The sequence below is a fragment of the Diorhabda sublineata genome, chromosome 5, assembly GCF_026230105.1.
Source record: "Diorhabda sublineata isolate icDioSubl1.1 chromosome 5, icDioSubl1.1, whole genome shotgun sequence".
NCBI lineage: Eukaryota > Metazoa > Arthropoda > Insecta > Coleoptera > Chrysomelidae > Diorhabda > Diorhabda sublineata.
In genome coordinates, this window is record NC_079478.1 from 8639910 (window position 1) to 8661765 (window position 21856).

Sequence of the window (21856 nt, forward strand, 5' to 3'; positions counted from 1 at the left end):
AAATTGCAAAAATTTTATAAGAGTTTACACAATTTTTTTATCTTTTTGCAAATTTAATATCTAATTCTATTGAGTAATAAGTGAATTATATGATGAGTGTCGTGAGGCAGTTAACGGTTTTCTGTGAGTTTACATTAATATCTTTGGGCTATTGTCTGTTTAGTCATCTTCCTTGCAGTGGTGGGTTGAGCAGAGTGTTGATTTGTTTGCTGCTATTGTATGCAATTTGGATTGTAATGACTGGAAAATATCTGTATTTGAAGGCTTCCTACACCTCCAGATCTTGATTCCATATGTCCGTACAGAAGACAAAAGAAATTGGAACAATTTTATATGAATTTTCTCTGACACGATTCCCTTTCTCTATTTGCAAATTTAATATCTACTCCTATTGAGTATTATGTAAATATGATACAGATGAATGTCTAGAGACAGGTACCGTTGATTAAAGGTTCTCTGCGGGTTTACCTAACAGATCATTAATTTCATATGTCCATACAGGAATAAGTTTGTATATTAGAATTTTGTTTTCTATCGTCACCTGCGATTTTCTATTTATAAGCCAAAACATATTTTTAATTTTTATGCCTGCTTTCTTTTGGTCTTGATGTGTGCGTTCCTGTTGACGAAATCACTGCTGTAACATCTGCAAACGTTGTTATGAGTGTCTTAGGAGTTGATGGTATATTCAACACTAAAGTGTCTAGGTTTTAGGTATAATTTGTGTATAATACATAACACACTGTTTGAGTGTTAATCCTGTAACACAGTTGTGCCGGAAATTTGCCGAAGATCGATCAGACGTCCATGACTACACTGTTCAAGGCAATTCTGTCCCTAATGCAGGATTGGTTGATCAAGTTAACTAAGTGCTACGAGAAACACGGATGTTCACGCTTAGTTATCTTTCTACAGGAATTCCTGACATTTCACGGTATTTATTCCCTGTATGTAATTGAGACCACTTTGTGAGGATACGGAAAGCTGTGTAAGGGTAGGATCAAAAAATGTTGAACAGGAGCCACAAAATGAAGCTAATTGCGTTAGATCTAACGTTTTCTATACTTAATTAAAAAAAGAATAACAGTTTTTGAAAAACTTTGTTACTACAGATGAGACTTAGATTCTATTCAACAATCTAAAGAGTAAAGAACAGTTAATGCAATGGATACACATGCACCTTCCCACCATACTAAACAATCAGAGCTTGGTAGGAGGAAAACAATAGGTCTGATGTTTTAAGACAAAAAGAGTGTCTTACGTGGCCACCGGAGAGTGATAAAAACAAATGAAATGACTGATAGCAATGTGACAAAAAACTCAAAAATTCTAATAGGAAATCTTAGTCCATCCACCATACAGTCCTGATCTAACAATCAGTGAATATCGTCTATTTTGAGAAATTAAGGCATGGTTAGGTAGACAACGCTTCTTTACCAATACAGAGCTCACTGGTGGCAAACTTCTTCGTAGAAGGTATAGAAAAGACGTCACTTAATTATAGCTTATCGAAACAGCACTCCTAAAATTTTCCTGTTTTTTACGTAATTTAAACAGGGTAGGTAATTGTATTGTAAATGTTTATACTAATACTAAAAGGGAGGCCTTATGGGTCTTAATTGCTTGGTTACTCCCTTTGCAGCTCCTCAATTGTAGAATCCCCAGAGCGTCGACAGCTTTGAAGCAAAACTATTTCACTATATCGATACACAGGATTTTCCTCCTTGAGTTGGTAACTTAACAATAACAAGTATGTGTATCACAATTTTGATGTGTATAAGTAATTCCATTTAGAGCATCAGTATAAGTACAAGTACTTTCACTTAGCTTAGAGTATCAATAGAAGCATATATTGAAGTCCTTAATTTATGATATGAAAGTTCAGTTTGGATCCGTGAAAACCATTTTCGCTTTACTCTGTTTCTTCCTGATTGGTATTATTATCTATGATTGCATCTGATCCTAACTGTTTCACGGTCACATGTTTCATTAGATGACGTTTCATAGCGAAATAATCTAACCTTACTTACACCAAACTGATAATTTTTATGTAGACATATGTTTCAGTGATGTGTTACTTTGTCTTCTATAAAATATGTCTCATATATGTATTATTAAAATAATTTACACAATTTTGATTCTCGTGGCGGTATCCAAATTGTCTGTCGGTGCCGGAATAAATCAAAATAAACTCTCAAAGACAGTTCGGACTGTAAACAATGCACAACAGTATAAGAAATATTCCGAAAAAATAGGTTTATACTCATTAGATAATGATGTAGAAATTCTTACAGTTGATAATTTTAAAAATGAAGTTTATGGAAACGATAGAGCTTGGCTTATCGAATTTTACAATGCATGGTGTGGCTTTTGTCAACGTTTTGCACCTTCTTGGAAAGAGTTTGCAACAGATATTGCTGGATGGAAAGGTATCGTAAAACTATATTTCAAATAATCGATGCAAGAGTTTAAAATAAACATAATACTGATCTGATTTCACTAATTATTCAAAAATTTTGAGAATATAATTTTTTATTTTAGTTTATTAGTTATTATATGTTTAGTATACCCTCGAAATTTTATTTTAGGAGGCTTTAATTTAGTGAAAGAATAAATTTGCTAAAAATTTTGTAAACTTATCTGTATAAAAAAATCATTTGAAATGTATTAAAATACAGTATATACTTTATTCAGAATTGTCAACTCCAAGTTAAACATTTTAGAATAAATTGTACTTAGTAAAAGGGTCTATAAATGTGACAAATTATAATAAATTGCCTACTAAATTGATTTTTGAATGTTTTGTTATCTCCAGCATATAGTTACCTCACGTTTATTAACTTTTAAATGCTGTGTAGGAAAAAATGAATACATTGTATCACTAACTGTTCTGCTTAAATGTATCAAAATCTTTTTTATGGTTGCTTAAATTTTTAGAGTTATTTGGAGTTTTTACAAATCATTTTTTATTAGTAGTTAATGTATTTGATTTCTATGGAGACATATTGATATTTTTTATGAATTGCTTAATACAAAACTATCAGTAGGGTTGATTGGTATTTATATATTGAAATAATTGTAGAATTGTCATGGTATTTGGCTGGTTAAATATTAACCTTTGACCAATTTACAAGACGAACTTCATTGTACCAGTCACATAACTACTGAAAATTAAAGCAAATATCACTGTATGGAAATTTATTTTCAATTAAATTTCTAATAAAGAACCATAGCTAGGTGGACAATAATCATGAGACAAATACCTAATATATCTATTATCATTCCATCTTTGTAGATAACCATATTTTTGTCACTGATTGCAATAGAAATTGTAATTTGAATGTAATTTGAAATATGTGAATTAATATAGAATAAATGTTACTAAAGTGGTTGAATAAATTTCTGTAAGTAATGAATATCTACAAAAATGTGAGAGAGTATTTTGAATCTTGCTTGCTACAAAATTTTCTGTAATTTATCAATATTCCCACACACATGAGTTATATAATTTATTCAGGCCCATTACAAAAAAGTTATATTGTTGAATCCATCTCAATTTATTCATAAAAATTAATAACAATTAGTAACAACTTGCTTCATTATAAGTAGAAACAGTTGTGAGAAAATTGAATGAAATAGAAATCAATTATCGAGTTTCAGTCTAACATAATAAACAATATTACCAATAGTAATTCACAGATAATGGAACACACAAATTAAAATAATGAAAATCACAGAAAAAGTATATAAAAAACATGTCCACTTGAAATTATCAGTTGGTAAATCTATTGACCAACTCAATACACTACAAGCAATTAATATTTGAAACATTAACAAAAAGAGAAAGAAATAATAATACATTAATTTTTAAAAAAGTATTCTTTTTTTAATGGATACATTTCTTACAATTTCAATTGTCAACTACATAATATAAGAATTTATTTGAAAAATTAGAATGTTATTTTTATTTCAACATCTCATATTTCAAGAAAATAATTTTCATTTCAGAATAAAACCAAAATAATTAATAAGCTTTGAAGGTAACCTAAATTTATATTGTAGTAGAAAAATGTAATGAAATGTGAAACAAAAAAACAAATTCTTATGATTTACTGAATTTTCCAAAATATTAGCAAATTGTCAGCCTACACGCTCTATTTTTAATTTTATTTTATGAGTAATTATTGTAATTATTGTTGAAATTAGTTATTTAGAAGTATATAATATAATAAACTAGACCATTTTTTTTGCTTTAGGTTTAGTGGGAGTCGGAGCCATTGACTGTGCCAATGAACAAAATACTGGGATTTGTAGAGAATTTGAAATTATGGGTTATCCAACTCTTAAGTATTTTCATGAAAAATATACAGAAGGTCCTAAAAATTTGGGAGAAAAGGTTAGTTCCCAAGGACAAGCTAATGAACACAGACAGAACCTTTTAAATGTAATAATTGCAGAACAAAAATCTGGAAGAGGTAAAATGTATCCAAACTTACTTCCATTTGTTGGGAAAGATATAGATGAATTATTTAATAATGAATTTGATCAAACATTCCTAATTGTACAAGAGCATAGTGATTATTTAGGACAAGAAGTGATAATGGATTTAAATAAAATTAAGAAGGCCAATGTAAGATATGCTTTTTATAATAATACAGAATTGACGACTAAAATAGCTGTGAAGAATGTACCTGCCTTAGTTGTAATAAACAAAGATAAAACTTTCAAGTTTTTACAAGTTAAACCAAAAAGAGAATTATATAAACTTGCAATTCAAAAATATCTAGGCTCAATTCAAATAATATCATCAAGTAAAGAGCGGTATTTGGGCAAAGGAGAAGATAAGAATGTACCTGATGTGATCGACTTCTTAGAAGAGAGAGAAAAAAACAAATTAAAACAAAAAATTAAAAGAATGGGCGATGTAGTCTTCCAAATGGATCTAGAAACTGCACTTAGGTACTCTCTTAAACATGAAGTAGCTAGTGTTAAAGAAATTACTAAAGAACAATTACAAGCTCTTAAAAACTACTTACATGTATTAGCAAAATATTTCCCATTTGGTAGAAATGGACAACTTTTCCTAAAAGATCTGAAAGAATTTGTTTGGTTCAAAACAGTGGTTAAGGGAGAGGATATAGGAAATTTTGTAAAACACGCTGAAAAAGAAAATCAATTGGTATTTTCTTCTCCACAACATTGGTTAGCTTGTAAAGGTAGTTCACCAAATTATAGAGGGTATCCTTGTGGATTATGGAAACTATTCCATTATTTAGTGGTGAATGCAGCAATCAATGAGGAAATTCAAGATTCAAATCCTGGAATTGTTTTGGAAGCAATGCATGGTTACATTAAGCATTTTTTCGGTTGTTCAGAGTGTAGTCAACATTTTCAAAATATGGCCAAAAGAAGAGAGATTTTCAATATTACTTCCTGGGACGATTCTATACTTTGGCTGTGGAGCGCCCATAATGAAGTTAACAAACGATTATCAGGAGACGAAACAGAAGATCCTGAATATCCCAAATACCAATTTCCATCAAAAGAACGATGTCCAAGATGTTACCAAGAAGACAATTCTTGGAATATAGTTGAAGTACTTCATTACATTAAACATGTTTATTCAAACATAAATGTTAGGTACATTGGATCAGATACAAAGGTTTTGCATTTAATACTAGATAATAGATCCAATCCTGAAAGTGATGCTGGTATCTTTAAAACTATTGACACAGCTTTGTGTTTGATACTATATCTAGCATCTTTCATGTTGCTCCTAGTACTAATTTATGTCTTTCTTAGGCGGAGTTATAGAAATCACAGAAAAAAATTATATCAACATGCTTTATTAGGAAAAGTTTGAATTAGAGAATTATCATTTGAAATTAGAATGAGATTAAATTGTACATTTTTGAAATAAATTATAACAGACACTTGCATAATCATCACCATAAAGTTTTTTCGCATTTTGTTAATCTTATCAAACTATTTATTAGAAATAAAATTTAATAGTTGATGATGATGATGATATTCCTTGGCAAAACGTTTTTTTATTGATATATTTGCATATTTATAATCTTTATCAAGAGCAAGTAGTAACTAAATGTTTTGAATACTCATCATAAAGTGAGAAAAAAACTTGAAATAATTGATTACGAATTAAAAACGGGTTAAAAATTCTAAGTGTGTTGATATAAAAGTAAATAATATGTGCTATACATTCCCTTTGTCAATATTTTCAGTCATTTGATTCATTTTCACACTAAGTATTTCAAATAATTTTTTTCTTCTTTTATGTCTCTTGTAAAATTTAGCAGTTTTAGAACAGCGATATAATGTCTACATTACTTGAAGTATTTTAATGTATTTCAAGATGTAGATATTATGGACATGAAAATAAATTAGAACATTTCATCATGTACCATCTGATTACTTATGTAATGTTTTTCATATTTATTTACACACTTTCTATTTGTGGGGTGAATTAATAAACACTGTCTCTTAATTTATTTACATACTACACTTAATTTATAATAATTCACTTATAACTATAACATTCTTAATTCCTTCTATTCACTAAGACTATTTATTATAGACTAACTAAATTCCGCCACATTATCTCCTTATATATGTATACCAGAAGAATTCTCTAGATCTAGAAAAATAAAGAAACAAAACAAATAAATAAATAGACCTTCCTACAAATTATTCAAAAGAAATATTGTATATAAACTGCTTGCTATAATAAAAAGATATATAAAAACAAACTTCCGCCGAAATTTAGAATTTCAAGTATATTGGTCATACATCACAGGTGGCCACTTTCGTCGAATTTAAGAATTCAACTAAATCCAGACAGGGCCGGCTCCAGTTAGTAACACTTATGAAAAATTATTTTGTGTAATTCCTTATCAATTGGCGTGATGTCAAGTTTTTATTTTTTTACGTTTACTTATGGTATAAAGGATTATTATAATATTAATGAAATGCTTAGTTGTTTAAGGGGTTATTCTTGTCTAGAGGTATAAATTTTAGGCATTTTTGAAAATAACGTAAAAAAATGAAAAAATTTTTTCTATCCATTTTTTTATAAGATATTTATGGACTTTTTAAGAATATAAAAATTGTAAAAAAAAATTATAATTTCCATAAATTTCAGGCTGGTAAAGTGGGAGCTACAAAAAAACGGTGTACCCTGTTCGATTCCAACCCTTGTAATGATCTGAAACAAAAAATTTGAAAAATTCTTAATCTGTAAAGATGTCGCTACCGCATTCACAAAATCGCTTCGACATGAATCAGTTTTTTTGCTCCTTTTTTTGACCTTTTCGAATGTTTTAAAATACTCCAAATTGCAATTTTTTAAATTCCAAGGCAGACGTGATGATATACAAAAAAGATTTTCACCGAATTTCAAGGGAATCGATCGAGAAGAACTTGAGTTATCATGTCAATCACTTTGAAAAAAGTAATTTCGAGAAAAAAGCGTTTAAATTTTGAGAAACAATTCTAGCAGAATAACTCGTTCCACTGGGTTAACTTAGACGCTACGTCACAAAATATACTATATCTCGGGAAATAATACGAATTAAAAAAAATCTGTTTAAGAACATATTCTTGAGGGATTAATCTTGGAAAATATGCAAAAAAATCGATTTCTTCAAATTTCTTAACCAGAATACCCCCTTAGGTGATTAATACTTTATCCATCTAATAGCTTATCATTTATCCTATTGGGCGATACTTAAAAGAAAGAAGATAATGTTGGAAGATATACTATCTCCGATTTTTTTGTGAATAACACAAATATTTTACCATGAATTGTTTTGTGATATGTTTAAGAGATTAGGGTGCGTTTTTGATGAAAACTCCCGCCACTTCCAAAGGTTATCATCATATTTCAACTAATTTACACCAAACGTTGATCATATAACGAAACCTTCCTTATGAATTACAGTATCTAGTGGTAATAACCACGTGAAAATACTTTCTTCAGTTTTAAAGTTAATCACGAATAAATAGACTTTGTTTTTTAATATATAGTGAAGATAATTTTAACTTCTTGTGTTTCCATGCTCTGCATTTACTTTGCTCTTTTTTATCATTATTTATTATGAATTCTTTTTTCATAAAAATATAATCAGATCTATCTTAATTTATACATTCGAAAATAGAGAAGTACATTGTAACTATTAGATTATATTCCTCCTAAAATTCGTCATTATTGTGATGTCATAATCATAAGAACTGACGCTGACTGAATTTATATTATTTATTAAGAATCATCCGTTGTAATTGACATTTTAATATATTACTGTTTAATATATTGGAGTATTATTTATTTTTAACCCAAAAATAACACCCGATAGACGTGAGTAACGGGTCATATTGAGATTTGAAAAAGATTCTAGGACGAAACTATGTTGCATTAAATAAAATTGAATATCCTACTCTTTCTTTTGATTGTTAGAGCTATTGTTACGCTTTTGGATAATATGTGTGATAATAACGAGTGGGATAAAAAACGAGTAGTGCGTTGGGTATCTAGATATCTTGTCTATGCATGTCCCAAACACGTTTCCGTCACTATTATAATATTTTTGCAGTGTAGCGGTTTGAAACGAGCGTGTTTTTTATTCGTGCCGAAAACCTTGTGTGGCGAAAAACAGATCAATCTCAAATTTCTCGTTAAATTGGAAAGAAATCCGACTGATTGCTATAAATATTTGCAAGAGGCCTATGGGGACAATTATCTATGTCGTGCGCGCGTTTTTGAGTGGCGTAAGCGCCTTAGTGCGGGCCGAGAGAAGACTGACGATGACCAACGCCCATGTTACCCTGTGACTGTTTTAACTCCGGTAACAGTGACCAAAATCAACTAAATTTTGCGTGCAGATCGTCGAATGAGCATCCGGATGTTTACCGAGGCTGTAAACGCCGGTAAGGAAACGGCTAGACAAATTTCGCACATGACAAAAGTCTGTGCGAAATTGGTGCTGTGAAAACTGACTCCTGACCGTCAACGGGTCTGCTCGGATTTTCTTGAAAGGTTAGAAAAAGATTTGCTTTGGAATGGACCCGATTGGAGTCGATGGAAGCGGTAAAGCAAAAAACAACAGAGCTCCTAAAGACGCTCACCAAAGAAGACTTCCAGCACTGCTTCGATCAATGGAACAAACGTATGGAAAGGTGTGGCGAGGGGAGAGGAGTATATTAAAGAAGAGTATTGGAGTGTAGAATAATTTTTATAATAAAACCCTTTTTCGTAACCAGTCTCGTTATTTAATAGCTAGACCTCGTAGTTCGAGCTGTCATTGTCATTGATTTAAAAGAAAATTTAATAAAATTTGACTTTGTTAGCATCGTCGAGTTCTTTTACTAAGTTATCAAATTCGACGTTTTCAGCAATTTCATTTTCGATTGACAAAGTTGCTGGAAAATAGAAGAATGTCGAAATTTAATATGCATCCAGTTCATCTTTGAATAACTTTTGAAGGATTGAATATATCAATAAATTGTTAGGAGGCTTTTTTGTAGAGCGTTAAATTTTTAACAAGAATACATCTGGACAATTCCAAAATCTCGTGCCCATTTTATGTTACAGATTTCAAATTCCAAAAGAACGTTGTTCATTCAAATGGGAAATGCAAATTTGGGGTTCGGTACCTCTTAAAATTAATTTCACGAGCACTAAAGAAAACAATAATTCATCGATTTTTTTTAAACAGCTCTCTTTTCGAAAGTTTTTGTTAAAAAGAAATAGATAATGTGTTCCTCTATAATAGGATATGCCCGTTAAAATGAGGTGACAAGAAATTCAGCAGATCTTTGGTTCTAGCTGTCCAGGAATGTCTTTGCCTATAGATTATCCAATTAACTGTTTTTACTTCTATCTACCTTATTTCTAGTGTTTTTTTGCTATTAACTGTAGCTGATACCAGAAAAAATTTAGTGAGTATACCTACAACTTCAGTGTGCCCTGTAATCCATTGGAGGGAAACTTTATTCTTCTTATCTATCTCATTTAGCTTGTTCAGATATTCCTAAACTAGTTTGTATTGATATATTAGCTTAGAGCTTTAATGGTTCTTTGGCTTTCGGACAAGATGGTGTTCTGTTTGCGATAATTCTTCTCTGGGTTGAATTGGGCACATTAAATTGCATTTCTGCTTGAAAATACTTGGTGTATTGTTCAGGTTTTCAGAGTGTTTGGTTTTGGGTCCGTACACTCGTATTCCAGTGCTGTCTATTGTTTTAGATTCGTCCGTATACCAACATTTCTGTTCATTTCTTGTATGATGTTATGATCCCACTTACTTCTACAGCATAGTTTTGATATAAATCTTTGTCCAAGCTAAACTTTTTTGGTATTTCATTTTTAGACATATCCCAAATTTTTTTATTATATTTGTACAATTTAACTTTTGTTTTTCCTTATCTGAAAATTTTAGTTGTAATTTATTCCGCCTCGCCTTTCCAATACTAGGTGGAGAGATGGAAGATTTGAAATTACTTCTAGAGCAGCTGTTGGGCTTGATCTCATGTCACTGGTTGCACATATGCCAGCCAAACTCTTGGTGTTCAGACTAGTTCTGCCTCATACGTAATAATTAGTCTTACAATTGTCGTGTACATCAAAAGTAAGATCTAAGGAGTTTACTATCTAGTGTGAGATCCAGTTAATCCTCTCTGTTTTCTACTCAATGGTTTTCCCTTCTGAGCTTGATGGACGTGAGATTGAATTTTTTCTTTCTAGTGAAGGTAATTAGGTAGATCTATAGTAAACTCCGTTGGATATACAAAAAGTTGAAACCTGTGCATTCATTTGATAACTTGTTGATACGATTTCTTTTCCAAAGTTAACATTAAGTAGTGAAATTATTCACTAAAATGAAGAGAGAATAATAAATAGTTTTGGATAAAGTTTATGGGAATTTTTGAAGATCAAACTTATTAAAAATGCAAAAAAACAAAATATTGATTTTATGTGTGCGTCCCACACCTCAATAGAAAAAATATGGTCAAATAGCAAAAATTTCATGAATCAGCTAATAGTAAAAAAAGAAAGACTTTATCATACAATGATTTGAAAGCGTAATAAGTGAGCCAACTCCAAAAAAGCATGAAAACAAAACACATAATTAGCAGAAGTCAATACAAATTATCACGTGTGGAATTCTAGAAACATGTAAAAGTGAACAAGTGGTGCTTTTTCGCATTGGATTCTGGCATAAGCGTATCAAAGATGACTACTTACAAGCAAGAAAGAAAAAAATCAGTGTGAGAAATGTTTTGTGGTGAGCTAACCGTGAAACACTTCTTATGGGGCATTCTTCAAACACTCATAACGAACAGATTCACCACTACGATCTTTTTGTCCTAAGCGTTATAATTGTAAACCTGAGTGTAATAGATTTTGTAACGTTGAGGTAATAATAACAAATGACAAAATAGAAAAAATTTTAATTCAATGTACCAAAAATCTCAGTGTCTCAGTTGAATATTTCGTTACTGTTTATAAAAAAATGCGATGAGAAGAGAAGATTAATTTCGAGTTTATTCTAAAGGACCAAAATTACGGGTCACTGTTTGTCAAATAAATGTCATCATTATATTAGGTGCAGTCGAATATGATTCAGTCATATAAAAATACATGACACAATCGTCTTTCTTAACGGCGGCGTCGGGCCGATTGAGAGTAAATATAGATAAGAATAATAGGAAACCATTCAATATGGATTTTTTAAACCATATAAATATTTAGTTTTCATGTAGTTGAAGGTAACGTATGCCTATCGCCCCATTTATCATAATTCAGTTAAAACCTGTGTTGACCATGTGGATTTGGAGAAATCTCATTTTGAATACTATGTTCTTATGGTGAGTAGACATTTGAGTAATGTTTTACGAATTGATTCAAGTTTAACAAACATCTTTTTGTATTCATTTGAATGGAAAGTGATTTCTTCGTTTGAAATATCAATAATTCACATATTTCTCTCACATTTGTAAACATTGCAAAGTTTATAGATTAAAAAAGAGCAATTGAATCTGCGACTGAAATTTTTATCAAGTGAGACCACTGGACGTAATTTTTTACTTTTTTCAACCAATATTTGAAATTGTAGAATGCGTATTAGGGTACTGATGGAGTTTATAGATGAACTTCATCACGAGCAGTCGTCGTTGGTATATTTGAATATATTGAGAAAGTAAAACCATCAAGTTTTTTGATTTATACATTTCTGCGATCGATGGAAATAATTGAAGAATGTCAACAACAAACTTGAAAAGGTTGCCAGTAACACTTCATTTAAATCGCCAAATACAAATTAAATAGAGGAAAAGTCTAAATTATTTGGGACCAATTACCAGAGTGAATTACCAGAGCTTTGAATGATGTTATATTCTAGTAGGTGAATCTTAACATACTGATTTTGTAAAATTGGAGAAAATTTGTTTTGACTCGCTATTTTCATGAGAAATTCTCCAGTAGGTTATTATAATTTTGTTGTGTTCTATAGATATTTAAGGTTAAGCCAGATTTTTACAGTTAGGTGAGAAGCGTGTTATGTTTTCTTTATTTCTATTGCAGTTTCTGCATCTACCTGTTAATTCCTAGGGGACATATTTTTGGTTTTTATTATATAAAAATGTTTACCAATCATGAACCTTTCTGTTCCTGAGAAAAACGCTTAAGATTTAATCCTTTCAAAAGATTTAGTTTTATCCCTTACGAGTATATTTGGATTCTCATCTTTTTGGAATGGTTTCATTAATCAGTCGGACTTGTTTTCAATCACTACTAATGGTTGGATTGCTTTGCACAGTCCTAAGGTTGTTATATTGCCTGTTATCTTCAGCTAGATCGTAATATTTAGTAGGTTTGTTTGTTGCAGCTTCAGATATCACAGGTACTTTTGCTAGTTAGTACATTGTGCTGTTGTCGTTAGATGGGAATGTTAATTTCTGTAATAAATTTGAAAACACTTGATATTTCCGAAACGTTTGAAGATAAATAGGACATTGTACATGAAACATGTCTAGAATTTTCAGAAAAATCCAAAAAATAAATGATAAACAGATGGTTGCATTTGAAATAAGAAAGTTGGTGTTGGCCACTCTCACATGACACGCTGCATAATATTTTTTTGAGAAAACGAGCATTTGAAAGTACAAATCGACGTATTCAAATGGTTTTGCCAATGCGCCTTAATTTATTTATTACCGTATTTAAAGTAACAAAAATTTCATTTGACGTTTATGGTTTTCTTTTGTTAACGTATATGAGAGAATATGGTACAATTCTGACTGTTGAAATTAAAGTAATAAATTGGTAATGAAATCTGCATTAAACAATACGCATTACTATTTTATTTGTTCTGTATAAAACAGTTTTCAATAATTGAAAAAACTCCTTTGAAAATTGTAACTAGTCAAACTTAAAATCTATTACGTTTTGTAGGTGGACCGATGCGTTATTATGTAGTTTTAAAAATAGAAAAATTACTTGCTCTAAACCCTTAGAAGATGATCTTTACTCCAACATAACAGTAGTGGTTGATTCAGACGAAGTATTGGATCTAAGCATTACAGATACAAATATTTCCTTCATTGACAAGTACATGTTCAACAAATATAGAAAGATGCATACACTTTCACTAGACAGCATATACCTCAAAAAAATCAACGTTAATACCTTCAAAGATTCGAAAAATCTTAGAAATTTGTACCTTTCAAATAATCGCCTTGAAAGTTTCAATTTTAATGATACTTTTTCCAACAATAACGTTTTATATAAGCTAGACCTATCTAATAATAATTTAGCAGTTTTAGATGGTTTTGATAATGCGATATTTAAGAGTTTGACTCTACTAAACATATCCAACAACAACTTAGAATATCTACCTTCAGGAATTTTAACAAGATTAACAGAAAACAATAAGTTTTATTTATTAATAGACAATAATCCTTGGAATTGCTCTCGTTCGGAATGGTCTCAAGTTCTTGATTCAAATATGATCAACGCCTTTTGCGCCGATTTGGATAATATTTATGACACAGTTGAAGATAATATAACTGTAATAGCCACACCTCTGGTCCAAAATTTAGAAGTAATCACAGAAAATACTGTGACTACACCTGTAAAACAAACAAAATCATCCAGTAGCTTATGTGCTTACGAAACAAAATGCTTCTCTTATTGTATTTTTTGGTTCCTCGGAGGAATATGGGTGGGAATCATTCTAGGAAACATATGTAAGCTTAAAGCTCTTATATGTCCAGCCGCGCAAAATACTAGTCAAGAAATGGATACTCAATATAGTGAGTATGTTTTGAAGTATGAATTTTATATAATTTGCGTTCTACAACATTATTTTTTTAGCCAAGTTTGATGTTATGTGATAACTGTGAAATTATTATATTATATTTTAACGTCTATGTCATTTATTAAAATAATAATTCATTACATCACATTTTTTAATTATTTAATAAATAAAAAGTAAACAATTAATAACTTACTTGATATTATCATTATTCGGAAATATAATTACAATTTTAACTGAACTTCTGTCTAGAAACTAGAAAATTTCATTAGTTAAATCTTCCCGTTTAATTTCTATTAAAAAGATACGAACTCACTTTGAATTTGATACATTTTAACTTCACCAACTATAAAATTAAATTATCGCACCCGAGATCTACAGATTTGGAACGATACCCATTTGGAATGAGAATCTTTTGATAATTTTAGTAGATACTAAAAATAACGTTGTATTATGAAAATGATAACGTGATATTAGGTTTAGTGAGATAACGTTGGGCTAGGTCAGGTTCATTCCACATTCTTACATATCTAAAGGCAGTTTCACATGGTGCAAGACCACGTGCAAGAAATTGCATACAAGTTCAAAATATTACCAAGATGAATAATGCACGTTGCTTGAAATTATGCAAGTCTATTGCCATTGCATCATGACTGCAACTAACAAAAATTCAATTGATAATAGTAAACAATTTCCTAACCTCAAATTTTATTAAATATTTTTTGTCCGGCTTAAAACTGAAAATAACAAAGTTAAATAAAGTAAATAGAAAAAATTGGCCAGAGAATCACTGGCCATAATTATATCTGATGCTGCCTTGCTGTTGGAGTTTGGTGGATAGGTTGGATGATAATCCAAAAGTAACTAAATTTCTCCTTAGACCTTATTGCAACTTACACGAAATAATGATGACACTCAATCGGTAATATTACGAGTGCAAGATCTTGCATGAAATAATTATATGAATTTAATCTGCGCATGCTTTTTAAAGCCACTAAAGTAACTTAAACAAATTCTTAACGTCACATTTTATTTAATATTTTGTGACCGGTTTAAAAATGAAAATAACAAAGCTAAGTGAAATATCTGCTATTGCCTTGTTTTTGGAGCCTGATGGACAAGTGGGTGTTACGTGAAAAGTAACTAGATTTCTCCCTAGAACTTACTGCAACTTACACGCAATAATAATGGTATAAAATCCTTAATCAACTAAATTTAATCTGCACATGCTTGTGACCAAGAAATATTACGTCTTGTATTGCATTGCACATTGTATTGCATCATGTCAAGCGGTTTTTATTAAGAAATATTGCGCCCTGCATTACATTGCATGTTGTATTGCATCATGTCATCGGTTTACTATGCTAACCTTTATTTAGTACGTGGTAAGAATACAGTATCTTCAAAGTTTAGAATTATTATTACAAAGAGCTATATTTATTTATTTGAAAGCTTGAAATGAATTTGGATATTGAATAATTTCTTTTTGAAGCAATTTGACTCTTTTTTTTAAGTGCAACTCATTACAAGTTACGAAAAATATAGTGTCAATGACACTGAATATTGAATGTAGATTTTTTTCTATACAACCGATCAATGTCTCCGGTCAGATAAATAGAAGTCAACATGAATTACATTTCAATATTTTTTCCTTAGAGTACTATCCCTCAAATGACAGCTAATGAATTATGAGCTAATTTTCTACAATAGTTGATTTTAAACGAACAGGTTTAAGATATTTTTTTAATAAAAAAAATTACGTGAATGCATTTAGTATTGTTATTTAAATGGAAATACGAAAATTTCATAAAAATTACAGCCGTACAAGCAGCGAAGATGCTCAAGGTCAAGGGTGACCAAAAAAGGAATTTACAAGTAAACATCGTCATGGAAATTTGTAGAGTTAGATATATTACATCATTTTGAATGACTAATACAACACGAAAAACCTCTTTCTAAAGGATTACCGCGTTTCCTTACAATACGAGAAAAAATGCAGCAATCCGTTCATGACTTCTATTGTGGAATGCGTATGGATCAGATTGTTCATCGATTATTTGCAAAAGGGAAAAAGAATCATCAGTGATTATTGGTACAAATTATTGAACTGAAGAAATTACTTGCTTGTTGTGTAGACAAAAATTCTCTCTCACCGTGTCTTAATACCATAGTCTCAAAAAATTGATTCCGCATCTACTAAATTCTAGCGACAAATCGCTGTTTCAAAACTAGGAGAAAATACAAAATGGATAATAATTTTTTACAGATAAATTTGAAATACAACCATGATACTGAATCTACTGAGTTACATCAATCGAATGTCATATTTATTCAAATATCTATGAATAAACTCAACATGCTAATTTTTCCATTTATTTTGTAGTATTCCCTCAACCGGGAAAATAGAGGAGTAACATGTTTCGAAAGTGCTTGACTGAAATCATATACCAAACAACATTTTTCCGTTGATATGGGACACGTACATTTGCAGAGGGTTTACTGTTTAATCGATTTGTCATAAAATAGGAATTCATGTAAAAGATGGTTTTTTAACAGGTTAGTTGCAAGTGTTACTCATCAACCCCCTTTTAGTTTCTATGCCCTGCATGTCGAGCGCATCCTCCTGTGAAATGCGTCAATATGTATATAACAGAGTGGAATAATTAGTTCTTTGTAATACCTTTACAAATGTTTATTATTAAGAATAAATGGAAATAATAAAAATAAATTTGTTATTAATTTTCAAATATGTTTAATATACGCCTGAAAGAAAAACTCGTTTTAATATTAGTGTAATACCGTATTATCAATATTTTGGATACGATTCATCAAGACTTTAGCTTCTACTACGACCACTTCAGTTAACTTTGAAATAGCTCAATGATTGTCTTTAAAGTTTATGAGGTTGTGACAAAATTTAGTCGTGTGCAGGTATAAAAATTAGTTGAGTTCCAACTAATTTGTGCTGTTTGTATATTTTGCATTATAATGTTGTAATCATAATGGCGGAAGGTTATGTCGGTTACCGCCACATCGTGATAGAGGTTCTTTAAATTAAAACATAATGAAACTGAAATTTATATATATCATTCTTACTTCTATTATATTTCGAAAGGTGTAGGTTTTTTTCTGGTTAAAACAATTCAGTAGACTGAACAATATTTCAAAGCCCGAAAATACGAGAACGGCTTGACAAAGTGTACTTGTAAAGAACATTTTTCACAGATTATTACAACTAGATCGATGCATCGATTTGCTGAAATGGATCTCAACTAAACCATTTTTGCGGAAGAAGTGATAAATCTTATCGCCGTTTGGCTAATTTTTATGCAACAATAACGTATAAATGAGCAGGCGCAGTGTCGTGATTCTTCAACAAATGTTGCCGTTTTTTATTATGTTCGGCATCAAAACGTAACTGCAAATCAATATAACATTGGACAGCTTTCCATTTTTCTAAATAATTAATAAGGATTACACGTTTGGAATATCAAAAAACTGTGCCCATGACCTTATTCGTCGAAAAAATAGTTTCTGCTTTCTTGGGAGTACGTTCCTCGAATAAAGTTCATTGTTTTTCAATTTCTGAGGTACAAGACGTCCGCCGGGAATGTATACTACTTTGTTTTGCCGCCATTTTGGTAAACGTTAGTGTTGACAGTTCATATTTGGCAGTCGTGTGAAGTAGAGACGTCGCAAATTTATTATAGAAAAATATTCGGTAAACCAACGTGTTTTAATCGTTAAAACATTTTATCAAAATCAATCATCGATTACTGTGACGATGAGAAAGTTACGTGAAATTTTTGGGAGAAACAACGTGCCAACAAGACGCACTATTTATCGGGTAGTGAATGATAGGCACAAGCATAGACCACAACGTACTGCAAGATCGGCTGAAAACATTACTGCTGTTCAAGAAAGGGTTCAAAACAATCCATTAACCTCAATTCGACGACGTGCTCAGGAACTTGGTCTTCAAAGAACAGCTTTGGCTACAATTTTGCACAAGGATTTGCATTTGTTTCCATTTAAGATTCAGTTGACAAAAGAACTTTTTCCAGTTGACTATTTACGCCGCCGTACATATGCCAATAGGATGCTACAGCTTGCCCATGACAACCCCCATTTTCATTAAACTAAGAATAATAAGTGACGAGGCACATTTTCATTTTAATGGATATGTGAATAAACAGAATAGTCGGTTCTGGGCAATGGAAAACCCTCAAATTATTCATCAGTCACCTTTGCATCCATTCAAAGTGACTGTCTGGTGTGCAATTTGGTCAGGAGAAATCGTTGGACCTTACTTCTTTGAAATTGAAAACGGCGTACCGGTAATTGGAGAGCGATATCGTTAGATGATTTAAAACTTTTTAACGCCACGACTGCATGCTTTGGGCTTGATTAACATGTGGTACTGCGATTCCTCTTTTCATAACAAGTTATTTCAAGATATGATGATGTTGATTGGCCTCCACAGTCGCCTGATTTGACTGCTCCGAACTTCTTTTTGTGGGAATATCTGAAAACCAAGGTTTATGCAAACAAACCGAAAACGCTGGAGCAACAAAATATTAGTGATGAAATTAATGAAATACTGTGTAATGTAGACAGAAATATTAATTTTGTTTCTGTTTGAAGATATCCACATGCAAGTTTGAATCATTTTCGATGCCAGCGAATTTCTGATCAGCATTAAACAATCAAACTATTGAATTTTTGTTACGAATTGCGAACCTGTTGATAATTATTTTTCATAAGCTATTTCACATATTTTTATTAGACAATCGCTATGTGCAAAAGTACGATATAGATATACAGTACAGATAGTATATCTATGGGAAATAGTTTAGAATTCAAGGCGGACATGTATCGTTTGTCCGGCATATACTTAAAAAAATTATAATTTCATTGAATTTATCCCAAAGTCTTGTATTCTATCATATTACGACATATAACGATATTCTTGAAGAATTTGTTTTTAGTGATGAAATAACATCCTTTAGTGAATAGTAGGACTTAGTAACTATGATCGGGTCAAGCCTATCATGATCTGATGTTCGGAAGCTAATGATTGAGTTCTGAGGTCTGATTGAGTTAATCGGGTCGTAATCATATGATAATATGATTTTTACCTTGATAGACCGGCGGGTAAATGGTATCAGTTGACTGGTTGTTTCATTTGTGTATGGTTTTTTGATTTTAAAAATTATTTATTTTCTATCAATGCCTATTATTATATTGAATTTAGGGTTTTTATACTTTTCGTCATTTTATTATAAAAATAGCTTATTAGTATTAAATATCCGTATCTCTAGAACTAACAATTTTACACTTTTTTCTCTAATTATACCTCAAGAACTATTAAGGATATACCGACGACATAGTGATCTACGCGAGAGTGACATAGTTCAAAGATGACTCAACTACACAAGAAAGAGATGTCGATCGGTGGGACTAAATGCCAACCCCGAATAATTAGGTACCTTCACTAGGAAGAAAAAATTTAATCTCAATCCCGTAAAGTTACACTAAGTGGGGCAATATTTGAGATTTACACTAGATAGTAAATTTCTTTGGAAGATAGGAATATAGGGAAGAGAAAATCGACGATTATGATTGACATTTTCAACAGCTAATTTCGTTTTAGAATCTAAATTGTACATTTTTTATTGATTGTTGTTTCAAATCGTCCAAACGTGTGCAAGATTCTCAATGCCAAGTTTCAAAATTGGTATAAAGCTTTCGTAAATCATTTATTATTATTAGGCACTGATCTATTAGCTGTAAAATTAACTAAATTTGGAATTTCTAGCGATTAATTATTCAGTTAACAATGTTTGCTGAACTTTTCAATAACTTTGACAATGAGATTAGAATAAAGGCAAACAATTCTGTTGTTACCATATCTATTTCAAAACTCACGTTAAACGTATATAGTTATCACGTCATTTTGGATAAAACACCCATTGTAACGTCGACTGTTTACGTAGGTGTCATTTCCACGGTTGCGCGTTTCGAATTATCATTTACCAAACGACGCTCCAAGTTGATATTTCAACCACCCCAAACATTGGACAGAAACAGGTACGGACTGACCTAACAAAATGAATATATTCTCGAGAAGTTTATTATTTATACTTTCTTGGATGTTGAATATTGAGCAAAAGCCAACAACCATATTTGTGATATTTCAAGCTATTAAATACACATTATCTTTTATATTCCTGATATGTATAATATTCAATGATAACTAGAACATGGAAAAGGGGCAAGGAAACGAGGTGTACCCCAAGGGGACACAATTTAACAATAGTTTTTGCTTTTGATGATGATGAACTTTCCGAGAACTGAATATGGCGCCAAAAAGTGTTGGATTGACCATACACGTGAGGATAGCATAGGAATCTAGAAAATTTCAGTGTACATAGAGAACGTTGAACTTTAACTTTAAGAATAAAAAACTCCCTGCGATTTCCCAGTATCGATATATGATATGGATGAGGTGATTCTGAATAATAACACAACTAAGAACGTTAAGAGCAATATAGAAAACTAAAAGAATAGATATAGATGGAAAAGTAACACTATTGGAGTGGATATTAATCAGAGATGTAGCGATATTCCCTACTTCGTTGTATTGGAGATTAAGAGAAACCACGTGAGGGGTGATCTTTTTAGAGATGTGGGATTTATATACCTCAAATTAGAGAGACATGGAAATTCTTCAAGAATAAAGGAGTATACAGCTAAGGACAAGAAATATATACAAACAATTACTAAAAATTGAAACAGACGTATTATTTGAAATTATTACATATAACCAATAGTTAAAGTTTAGATTGCAGCATTTAGAGCTTTGATTATTTTACAATAAATAAGAGAAATTTATCGTAGATAAATCTATATGTGACGCAATTTTTCAACGAATTATGAGACGGAATAGGTGTATGGATTTCGATTTGACCGGAAAATGGAGCCTACTAGATAGGCAGCCATTCATACGACTTCCTCTCACGATTCATCCTTACAACTAGACATTTGCTCTCTATGAAACAATTACATTTCCATACGCTTCACATGTGTAAGTCTCTATAACTATCTTTCTCCAAAATACATCTTCTTTCTCCAAGCAGTTATGCCTGCTTAACATATTATTTTTTAAAGAGTGAAGTAATTGCGATAGGAAAAGTTAAAGCTTCATTGCGAAACCGGTACCGGTACCATAATACGATAGAAATAAAATATACTAGATCGCCGACTGAAATCAGTATATTTACTATATAAAATGGCCATAATAAATATCTAAGAAAAGAATTGTTAACTCAGTATTGAGAGGAATACCTCAGCAACTCATGTCAAAGAAAAATAGACGATATCAAATTGTTTTTTCAAGAATTAGTAGGGGTGAAATCTTAGTGATTAAAAATGATTTGTTTCTTGATTATTACCATAGCCTTCTTTCCTTGGTTTATTATTTACTCTTATGATTGATTATTTTTCCTTTGTCGCCTTTTCCTTAAATT

General features: G+C 31.1%; 2 protein-coding genes across 4 annotated transcripts; both read left to right on the top strand.

Annotated features, from left to right (window-relative positions):
* The first annotated feature begins 1824 nt into the window (after positions 1-1824).
* On the top strand, positions 1825-8324 carry LOC130444652 (sulfhydryl oxidase 2-like). Its single transcript, XM_056779905.1, has 2 exons — positions 1825-2429; positions 4257-8324. The coding sequence occupies exons 1-2, from the start codon at positions 2096-2098 to the stop codon at positions 5861-5863; spliced, it is 1941 nt and encodes a 646-aa protein (XP_056635883.1). The 5' UTR covers positions 1825-2095; the 3' UTR covers positions 5864-8324.
* A 3445-nt stretch (positions 8325-11769) lies between these two features.
* LOC130444654 (podocan-like) lies at positions 11770-17102 on the top strand. Of its 3 annotated transcripts, XR_008909981.1 has the most exons (4): positions 11788-11880; positions 13466-14325; positions 16711-16861; positions 16920-17055. XR_008909981.1 is itself a non-coding variant. In XM_056779910.1 (3 exons), exons 1-3 carry the CDS (start codon positions 11789-11791, stop codon positions 16731-16733), a joined length of 975 nt encoding a protein of 324 aa, XP_056635888.1. In that variant the 5' UTR covers positions 11770-11788; the 3' UTR covers positions 16734-17102. The 3 variants fall into 3 exon arrangements, 2 of the variants coding, with proteins under 2 accessions (XP_056635888.1, XP_056635887.1); XM_056779910.1 differs by having other exon boundaries at positions 11770-11880; positions 16711-17102; XM_056779909.1 differs by lacking the exons at positions 16711-16861; positions 16920-17055 and having other exon boundaries at positions 13466-15064.
* Positions 17103-21856: the final 4754 nt, after the last annotated feature.